The sequence below is a fragment of the Acartia tonsa genome, chromosome 8 (assembly GCF_053477335.1).
Source record: "Acartia tonsa isolate MP-2025a chromosome 8, ASM5347733v1, whole genome shotgun sequence".
In the NCBI taxonomy this organism is placed as follows: domain Eukaryota; kingdom Metazoa; phylum Arthropoda; class Copepoda; order Calanoida; family Acartiidae; genus Acartia; species Acartia tonsa.
Window position 1 is genome coordinate 50,014,577 of NC_137267.1, and position 11,572 is coordinate 50,026,148.

Below are 11,572 nucleotides of genomic sequence, written 5' to 3' on the forward strand. Positions count from 1 at the left end.
GATCACAGAAGACTCCAATTACAGTTTTATTATCGTTTTTTGCTTCAGCTATGTAATTTAAGAGGTGTACCACAGGGTGTATTGTAGACTTTTTTGATTGAAATCCATACTGATGTTCAAAAATGATATTATTACTAATCAAATAACAAGAAAGTTGTTGATAAATTACTTTTTCTAAAACTTTTGAGAAAATAGCTAATAAACTTATTGGCCTATAGTTTGATGGATCAGCTTTTTCATTAGAATTATTCCCTTTTAACTTAAAAATAGGTATAACTTTTGCGATTTTTAATTCAGAAGGTATTTTTCCAGTTAAAATAGTTTGGTTAATGACATGAGAGAGAGGAAGAGCAATAACAGAAATTATTTTCTTTAAAAAAGAATTTGACAGGCCAAAAATGTCTATACTTTGTTTATTTCCCATTTTTTTAACAATATCTATAACTATATTTGGGTTTATTGTATGCATTTTAAAACTGGAATTATAATTAGGTATATAGCTACACGGATCAATGTTAGAAGGATTTATTTTAGATGATATCTTGCTTGCTACAGAAGTGAAGTGTTCATTCAATTTCTCAGAAATTTCTTCATTATCCAAATATATAGAATCATTAAACTTCAATTCATTGATACATGTTGCTTTATCTTTTGTTTTTCGGATTGCATCTCTAATAATATCCCAAGTTTTCCTCAAGTCAGATTTACATTTTTTTAGCTCATTACAATAATACAATTTTTTAGCTGTTTTTATTGCACGATTATAGACATTTCTATATCTATTATACATCCTAATATTTTCAGCAGTTGGTTCATTAATACTTAATGTTGACAATTCAAATTTTTTATCTCTACATCTCATTAAACCATCAGTCATAAATTTTTCAATTTTATGTATGTTCTTATTAATTCTTATCTTTTGTAAAGGAAAAGAAAGTTCATAAAATTCATTAAAAAGCTCATAAAATTTATTAAAGCAATGTTGGGGTTCCATACTGTTAGTTACATTTTCCCAATTAACATTTCTTAATAGATTGATAAACTCAGTAATTTTTTCTTCATTAATATTTCTTGTAAAAATAAAAGATTCTTTACTTGCTTTATATGAATAAGGTGTTATTGTGAAAGTTGGAAAATGATCAGATATATCATTTAATAAAATTCCTGAATGAAAACTATTATCTTTTGCGTTAGTAAAAATTTGGTCAATACATGTTGCTGTTGTCCTAGAAATTCTTGTTGGTCTTGTTATCAAAGATAAAAAACCATTTGCAATGCAATTTTCAAGAAAATCATTTGTTTTTTCATGACAATAGTATTTTAGAATATCAAAATTAGAATCTGTGAAAATGTAAGAGGCACATTTAAAAGACATTAATTTACTTTGTAGGTTAGAAAAATTATCAATAAAAAAATCCATTTGTTGAGATTCTGTAAATCCAATTTTAGTAGTATTAGGCCGGTAGACATTACTTAAAACAAATTTCTCTCTGTTATATTCAAGTTGAATTGTGAGTGACTCAAATAAACCTTCTTCAAATGTTGACAATTCATTCAATATTTTGAATTTTAGATTTTTATGAATATAATAGGCTATCCCGCCGCCCCCTTTATTCTTTCTACACTTATAGATAAAGATATAATCATCTATTTTAAAAATATCTTGGTCATAGATAGTCCAGACTTCTTGCAATGATATTACATCTATTACAGATAGATATATAGTTAGATATGAAGATACTTGGATTGATATTCTTGTATGAATTTAAATGAGAGTTTGATAGAAAAATGGTTCTAGCAAAGCTGAGAATAATTTTCAGATTTTTATTTTACTGTTAATTAAGAATTGTTTTTAATGCGATACGATACATATATAATTGTTCAAAATGGCTCAGAATCGATTCTAATCCAGCAGATATTACTCGGATTCGAACCCATACAAGAATAGTTATTTATCGCATCGTAATAAAAAAATCACGTATCCTATCGTATTATAGACAGCTTTCCGTGGATATTAAAATGAAATTTAAATATTAAAACTAGTTTTGTTAGTCCCGAAGGCCCGGGCGAAAAAACTGGTAATAATCTTATAATTTTTGTCTTATTATTCGTGAACAATTGTCTGTAATACTATACAATCCATGACTTTTCAGTATGGCTTAGAACCGGTTCTAATCCAGCAGATATTACTCGGATTCGAAGCCATACAAGAATAGTTATTTATCGCATCGTAATGAAAAATCACGTATCCTATCGTATTATAGACAGCTTTCCGTGGATATTAAAATGAAAATTAAAGATTAAAACCAATTTTGTTAGCCCCGAAGACCCGGTCTAACAAAACTGGTAATAATCTTATAATTTTTGTCTTATTATTCGTGAACAATTGTCTGAAAATACGATTCAATACATGATTTGTTCAGTATGGCTTAGAACCGGTTCTAATCCAGCAGATATTACTCGGATTCGAAGCTATACAAGAATAGTTATTTATCGCATCGTAATGAAAAATCACGTATCCTATCGTATTATAGACAGCTTTCCGTGGATATTAAAATGAAAATTAAAGATTAAAACTAGTTTTGTTAGTCCCGAAGGGACCGAAAGCCCTGGCTAACAAAACTTGTAATAATATTATGATTTTTGTCTTATTATTCGTGAACAATTGTCTGTAATACGATACATGACTTTTCAGTATGACTCAAAACCAGCTTTAAACCAGCCATACTAGAATATTGATTATGAGTTTGTAAATAATAATAGTTTCATCCCTAAATAGAAAGTTGAATTATGACAAAACTTTGCAAATATAAAAGGAATGATCTAAATTAATTTGCAATGTACTCAGAACTGTACTTTCTGTTACTCTAGGGATCTTAAGGGAAAGTACATTGATGAACTTTCTAATGATGATAAACAAAATTACCCCTGATTTAAAAACTTGAACAGTGATAGTTTAAAGCAAATAATAACGATTTAATAAAATTCTCTAAAGTTTTTAAGCCAACGAATAAGATAACTTGATTATACAACTTTGGGTACCAGCATAATTTACAGTCCAATATCCCCCTCCCTCTCTGGATAATTATATAACTGTATTCTACTGAATTCACAGAAATTTCTACAGAGCTAAAAGAAACATTATAATTATATAATGAATAATTAAGTTGAATGTTCGGGTATAGTCCCTTTCGTGGCAACGCTCCTTAAGGGGCGATTCTTGGTATTTTTCACAGTAGCCTTTCTCCTTTTTCTAGCCCCTGCGGGTGGCTCTAGCCCTGCGGGGCCAATTACTTAACCCGGCGGGGCAATCACCTAACCTAATATAACCTAACCTAACCGAAAAAAAAACCTATTAAAATCCTTTTAAAAATACGACGAATCGCCCCTTAAGGGGTGTTGCCACGAAAGGGACTATACTCGAATGTTCTTATTTATCGGATAATACTGAATTATGTAACTGTATTCAAATGAATTTGCACAAATGTATGCAGAAAAAAAGATACTATATAAAATTAGAAATCTAAATAGATAGGACATTGGCCGATAAATTGATGTACGTACATCCCCAATGATGATACACTAGATTACCCCTTCTGTAGATTACAATTAGTGGTTGAGACGTTTTGACACTCAACTAAATGAATCAACCAATTAAAATTCAATAAAAGTCACCATGGTTGTTAAGGAACGTATAAGAAGTCACTTTGGGAAGAATTCACTTTGGGAACTAGTGTAATAAACAGACTAAGTGACACCTCCCTTCCTAAAATAAAGTACTCCATCAAAAATTAAAGCAACTAAAGACCTTGGCGTTTTTTTATGAATCAGAATGGCATACAACAGTAGTATTGTTTCTTATCATACGTTTCTAATAAATACTTTATATGTACGTAAACATGCTATATTACATACAATTAGCATTTTCTTGGACAAAATAGTTTATTTCTACGTTAAAATTGGTATTTTTAGCTTTTGCAACGGCCAACTCAGTTTATGAAAGTAATTTCTAAAAACATTAGTGGTTAATTTATTTCTAATTATGACATGATTTTTGAAAAGAAAAAAAACTGTCAATTTATCATTTTAAAGCGGTGACCTTGGTTTTCAATTATCCAAGGACAAGGTTTTGCGTACTTTCCCTTATATTGGTTGTGTTGTTGAGTACTTAACCCCCTTCCCCCTCTTATTTTAGGAATTAAAGAGGGGTGGGGGGTTGTTTTTTTCCTATGCATAACTCTTTTCGGGCCTATAAAAGCGGTGCCCAAAACCTTAACCAAACCTAACCTGAGGTGGATTCTTAAAAAAATTGCCCCACTAATCGCTTAGTGGGTCAAAATTTTTTCGTGAAAAATCCACCAAAATCACATTAAAAATCTACAAAAATTAAACAAAATCATATAAGGGTTATGAACATAAGATTTTATTTAATTTTTGTAGATTTTTTATGTGATTTTGGAGGATTTTTCACAAAAACAATTTTGCCCCACTAAGCGATTAGTGGGGCAAATTTTTTGTAAGAATCCACCTCTGATGTAAAGTATTAAAGGACGCCTGCAAGAAATACCACGCTTTAACTACTGAAAGACTGCCACAAGTAGACCCAATACCCCAAATTTAAAGCCTTCAGCTTCAATAACAAAAAAGTTCTAGGCATTATAAAATAGCATTTCATGTACAATGAAAATTTTGAAAGATTTACAATGCTCATAAAAGAAAAAACAATATTAAATTATGTCGCCTAGACATAAAATTATAACCTTATCTTTGTCAGAAATTTAGATTGCCGGTAACTGATTACATTTTTACAATAAAAACACCACATTTCATAGTCAAAATCTATGAAAAAAATTCAATTTAAATTGCATTTGTGAACAAAATTCATAGTGGAAACAAAGGGGAAAACTAATACAAGCTCAGCTGTGATTGGTTGCTTAGCTGATTTAGCCTTCTGATTGGCTACAGTACACTCGGTACAACGCAAGTTAAACTTAATTTTTTTTAATGATTTTGACTATAAAAATGGATATTTTTATTGTAAAAATATAATTAGTTACTGGCAACCTAAATTTATGACAAAAATAAGCTTATAATTTTGTTTCTAGGCCACGTAGTTTAATTTCAAAATTTCTAACATTAGCATTGAGATTCTTTCAAAATTTTCATTGTACATAAAATGTCATTTTAAAATGCCTAGAACTTTTTTGTTATAGAAGCTAAAGGCTTCAAATTTGGGGTATTGGGTCTACTTGTGGCAGTCTTGCAGGCTTCCTTTAAAGTAATAAAGAAAACTAACGAAAAAATACCCCCCCCCCCCTCCTTCATACATATATATTTTTAAAAATGATAGGGTGGGAGGAGGTTCTGTACTCTACAAGAAACTTTAAGGGAAAACCAAAAGAATTAACCAAAAATTGCACAGAAAATTAATAACAAAGAAAAAAAACAAGAGTAACAACATCTGTAAAAGCGAAGCTAACCAAATTCGGACAAATGAAAGTGTTAAGGTCTAAAAATTATTTAAACATAAGATGCAATATCTTTACTTTTAAGATGCAAATACGATTTTAAAATTATTTAAAATAAAAAAGAAACACATTTAAAATAGTCTTACAAATATTAAGATAATGTTAATACTTAATCATTACGGAAATTCTCATGCATAGTTTGAGGATTTAAAAATGCCTAAAATTACAATTTGACCTTCCCGTTACGAATGGACACAAATTAAATGTAGAAAACCTTTTCTTTCAAAAAAGGGAAAGAGAGAAAGAGAGAGAGAGAGAGAGAGAGAGAGATAATATAGAAAAATAGATAATGGGAAGGTTAAGTGGTAATAAAAATGCAAATTTGCCCGGAAACATGTTTTTCTTATTTTCTTATGCATTTTTCACCTTGTTAAATTCACCATTTTCAACAAGGGAGAGAGGTTAGATTGGTTAGATTGTCAAAACGATAGATAAATAAAAAAAAATAAATAAGAAAATGGCCGATAAATTAATGATGTAGAAAATTATCCCTTTAGAATTCATTTAGTGGTTGAAACTTTTGGACACTAAACTTAATAAACTAACCAATCAAAATTCAATAAAAGTCTCCCCAATGAATATTTTTTCCCCTGCTCCTATACCCTGCGGGATGTCTAAGTATTCCTAACAAGCGAACAAAAACTCCCCCATACCATATCTTAATTTAATGAATCCTAAACAGATAGATAGATAGCCTATCCAAAAAAATGTATACCTCTTCAGAAGGACTCTCTCCTTGATAATGGTGATGATTTGATATTCTTGTGAGAGGTTGGCACACGGCTAGTCCACCACAGGTTTCAGCCTAGATACATAGATAGATAGATAGATAGATAGATAAATGGATTTATAGTTAGATATTTAGTTAGATAGATAGATATATATTCTTGTTAGGGGTTGGCACACAGCTAGTCCACCACAGGTTTCAGCCTAGATACATAGATAGTTAGATAGATAGATAGATAGATAGATAGATTTATAGATAGATAGATAGATAGATAGATTGATGGATTGTTAGATAGATACATATTCTTGTTAGTGGTTGGCACACGGCTAGTCCACCACAGGTCTCAGCCTAGATACATAGATAGTTAGATAGGTAGTTAGCTGGATAGATAGATAGATAAAAAGATAGATAGATAGATGGATAGATAGATAAATTGGCTGCTGATTTAAGATATTTGAAGGTAATTACAAGGAAAATAAATAGTTAGTTAGCTAGCTAGATAGATAGATAGATGGATAGATAGATAAATTGGCTGCTGATTTAAGATATTTGAAGGTAATTACAAGGAAAATAAATAGTTAGTTAGCTAGCTAGATAGATAGATAGATGGATAGATAGATAAATTGGCTGCTGATTTAAGATATTTGAAGGTAATTACAAGGAAAATAAATAGTTAGTTAGCTAGCTAGATAGATAGATAGATGGATAGATAGATAAATTGGCTGCTGATTTAAGATGTTGAAGGTAATTACAAGGATATAGTATGGAAATAGATAGTTAGTTAGATAGATAGAAAGATAGCTAGTTGGATAGATAGAAAAATTAATTGGCTTCTGATTTAAGATATTTGAAGGTAATTATAAGGTAAATAAATAGTTAGTTAGTTAGATAGATAGATAGATGGATAGATAGCTGGATGGATAGATAGAAAAATTGGCATCTGATTTAAGATAGTTGAAGATAATTATAAAGAAAATAAAAAGTTAGTTAGATAGCTAGAAAGATAGCTGGATGGATAGAAAGAAAAATTGGCTGCTGATTTAAGATATTTGAAGGTATTTACAAGGAAATAAGTAGTTAGTTAGATAGATAGATAGAAAGATAGATAGTTGGATGGATAAATAGCTGGATGGACAGAAACAAATATTAACAGCTGATTAAAGATATTTGAAGGTTAGTTAAATAGATAGAAAGATAACTAAATAGTTGGATAGATAGAAAAATTGGCTGCTGATTTAAGATATTTGAAGGTAATTACAAGAAAAATAAATGATGGAGAAGAATTGTAAAACAACAATACTGCGCAAAATTCTGCCTTAACAGTTCAGGGATAGGATAATTTATATAAAAAAGTTTGTCTATCTATAATTTGGGGGAAAAAAACCAACTATTTTTCTGTCTTGAGGGATAACGGACAATAAATTGATGTTTACTTATGATAAACAAAATTACCCCTTCTGCAGAATTGAAATATTTTAACATTGAAAATTTGTACACCCAAATAAAAATTTAACAAAAGTGAGAGCCCAAATTAAAAAAAAAACAATAAAAGATTATTATAAAACTTTGGGTACTGGTGTAATTTAAAGTCCCTCCATCCATGTCCTTAGGCAATTTAAAGCTAAGTATACAAAATTTGCCCTTATTTCCTTTCCCTTTATCCATGGTTAGATTTATATATTTGTTTATACTGTCTAGGTATCCTTAATGGTGTACACTAATTACAACATAATATCTCTATTACCTATCCCTTTATTCATGATTATATTTATATATTTGTTTATACTGTCTAGGTATCCTTAATGGTGTACACTCATTACAACATAATATCTCTATTACCTATCTCTTTATCCATGATTAGATTTATATATTTGTTTATACTGTCTAGGTATCCTTAATAGTGTACACTAATTACAACATAATATCTCTATTTCCTTTCCCTTTATCCATGGTTAGATTTATATATTTGTTTATACTGTCTAGGTATTCTTAAAGGTGAACACTTATTACAACATAATATCTCTATTACCTTTCTCTTTATCCATGGTTAGATTTATATATTTGTTAATACTGTCTAGGTATCCTTAATGGTGTACACACATTACAACATAATATCTCTATTACCTATCCCTTTATCCGTGATTAGATTTATATATTTGTTTATACTGTCTAGGTATCCTTAATGGTGTACACTTATTACAACATAATATCTCTATTACCTACACCTTTATCCATGATAAGATTTATATATTTGTTTATACTGTCTAGGTATCCTTAATTGTGTACACTCATAACAACATAATATCTCTATTACCTTTCCCTTTATCCATGATTAGATTTATATATTTGTTTATACTGTCTAGGTATCCTTATGGGTGAACAATCATTACAACATAATATCTCATTCGAAAATAGCAAACATTAAAGGGTTTTATTTTGAGAGTTTGCCATATAGTCAAAGGCAGTTTATGCTGTTTTGATTATATAAGGCGTTGAATATTTTATAGATTTTATACAAAAGGATAAGAACCATCCGTGTTTGTGTCTTTAGATATCAATAGTTCAGAATGAACCAATCAAAATACAACAAAATTATCCAAATTTTTTGAGCCAATGCAATGAATAAGATAAAGGTATAATAAAACTTTGGGTACCAGTGTAATTTACAATCCCATGTATATTTGGGTTCCATTGGAAATACACCCGCATGGATATAACCATATCATCATTCCTAGCCCCAACGGGATACGTAACTATTATGGAAACTTAATAATCCTTTAATAAACCTAACTTAAAGCTTTTATGTTAAATTAAAGTGTCTTTAAATTTTACAATTTAAATTTTTGAAGGTTCTGATAAAATATTGGAAAAAGTGGGGAAGAAGGGTTGTAGATGGACAACGTGTCTAAAAAATCAGCCTTGTTACGTCATAAAAATGAGGGATTATCCATCTCTTTTTTAAAGGGTTTTCTTTCCGAATTCTCCTCTTATCTCTTTCATTTTTATGACGTCACATTGCTGATTTTTGAGACACTTTGTCCAGCTACAGAAGGGATGCTAAAATGTTTAGGTTAGTTAAACTCTGAGAGAAATTACTAATTACTGCATACATCATATAATCATCCTCAATACCTCATCTTAGATAGTTGGTTAAGTCTGTAGTAGGGTTCAGCCGGATATCCGGCAATATAATCTTTCACAGTATACTATAGAAATCCCTGTAATAAACAGTCAAAAGCGGAGACAGCAGAAAGAGGCAACAATACCAAAAAATGACGTCGAACGTTAAAATAACCAATGATAGTAGGCCTTTATAAATTTTACTATTGGTCAAATATAGTGTATTCTGGACTCTCATTGGTCAACTTTATTGTATGACGTCATTTTTTTGTGCCATTTTACGCTATCTTTTCCAAGCGTTATTCCTGGTACTATATAGCAATAAGTAAGTAAAACTTCATAGTCATATGGTACTAATAGTTATTAGATTTATTTCTCAGAAGTAGGATCAACTTAATAGTTACTAAATATTTAAGTTTAAACCTTTTTAATATAATAAAACACCATTTTATAAAGAAAACTTTTATTCGGTTCTTTGATATCCGGTTATCCGGTAATTTGCCGGACATCCGGCCCAACCCTAGTCTGTATAGACAGTTATGTAAACATAAACAAATAGTAATATGGTTATACACAGATAATACTGTGAGTTGCGGCATTAGCCTCTTAAATAAATCGGGGAAAAAAACTACCACCCATCAGTTATGAGATAATTTTGAGTTTTTTAGGCAAATTTTATATTAATGCTAGTCATGTTTTATGCTATTTTTATAAAATAGTATCTTATCCCAATAAAACAAAAACAAAATGGCGGCTCACCTGGTAGAAAGCTGCTTGACCAGCTGCGCTAGGAAGATAGCTTCTTGACAGCTGATGTTCAACTTGCAGCGGATGCGGACAGCTGGACCGCTTCATTGACTAAATAGATTTACAATAAGTTAGATACCTAAATAATTAGATAGAAAGACAGATAGATAGATTGTCAGGAAGGTAGTTATATAGGTAGATTATAATAAACTTCGTGTCTCTGTGTGTATGTCTGTCTGTACCGAAGAATCTCACTAACCGATGAATCACTTCTACTATACAGCTTCTCAGAGGTTCTGGGAAGTTTTATAACTATTTTGGCGCCTCCAGACAGAAACCACCTCTCAAAATTTTATTTACTTTTTTTTATAAATAAAATAAAATGAAATTTTGTTTTATTTTCCAGTATTAATCGAAATTGATATAATACATTATTAGGTAGCAACTTCAAAAAAAAAGGCGGGAAAACTTACCGCAACTACCCAGGTACAACATTGCCACGTGAGCGCCACCATGGAGTCCTTGTCCCGTGGAGGTTTACAGATCTTAAGCACCATCTTATCTCCCTCCAGCTCGCTGGTCAGGCTGGCAGCCACGGCCTGCCCGTAGATATCAGTCGCGTAGCCGGCACCTAGATAGACGGATGGAGAATTAGTGACAACAAACGAACTTTTTGAGAATAAAAAGTATTTTTCATATCCATATTAGCTAGGTATAACTTTATTTCATCTTTTTTTTAAATCTTTGGCTATTTTTTCAGAGATCTTAAGGAAAACAGTAAAAGTGTCTGACTATGACGTATGAAAAAATTAACAATTAACCAATGAGAGGCCGCTATATATTTTACCATTGTGAATACTGGCTTCTCATTGGTTAATCGTTATTTTTTTCTGACGTCATAGTCAGACACTTTTACGGTTTTCATCTTAAGGGATAAGAGAATTAACGAAATATGTACATCCCAAACGATAAGAAACAAAATTACCCCTTGTATAAATAACAATTTTTTGACTAAAAGTATAAACATCTCTAGGATGAACCAACCAATCATGATTTATTATAATTACCCAAAGGGTTTAAGCCAACGAATGAGAGAGATAGTATTTACTTAAAACTTTAGGAACCAATCAAAATTCATTATAAGTACCCAAAGCATTTAAGCCAATGAATTAAAGAGATAGCATGTACTTAAAAATTTTGGGTTCTATTATACTTTACATTTGAATGTCCCTCCTACCTGAGTATCCTGCCACAATGGGGCCGCCACTCGCCCCTCCGGGGCCCACTCCTCCCCCCACCATACCTCCTCCGTCCACACCAAAACCAGAAACATAATCCTCATCCTGAAATAAAGATATAAATTAGTAAGATCTCGGAAACTGCTGGTCTGAATTGATTGTACTTTTCAGAAAAGCTTTATATATTTCTTTAGGTGCTTTTAGGCTATTTT

General features: G+C 30.8%; 1 protein-coding gene across 4 annotated transcripts in view; it reads right to left on the reverse strand.

Annotated features, from left to right (window-relative positions):
• The window catches only part of LOC145327209 (uncharacterized), a 153,889-nt gene that overhangs the window by 48,063 nt on the left and 94,254 nt on the right, over positions 1–11,572 (reverse strand). For all 4 annotated transcript variants that reach the window (XM_080170787.1, XM_080170788.1, XM_080170789.1 and 1 more), the window contains exons 18-21: positions 11,360–11,465; positions 10,596–10,753; positions 10,135–10,233; positions 6,244–6,333 (exon numbers count right to left, since the gene is read on the reverse strand). In XM_080170787.1, coding sequence (XP_080026913.1) covers positions 6,244–6,333; positions 10,135–10,233; positions 10,596–10,753; positions 11,360–11,465 — 453 coding nt within the window. The remainder of the gene's footprint in view (positions 1–6,243; positions 6,334–10,134; positions 10,234–10,595; positions 10,754–11,359; positions 11,466–11,572) is intronic.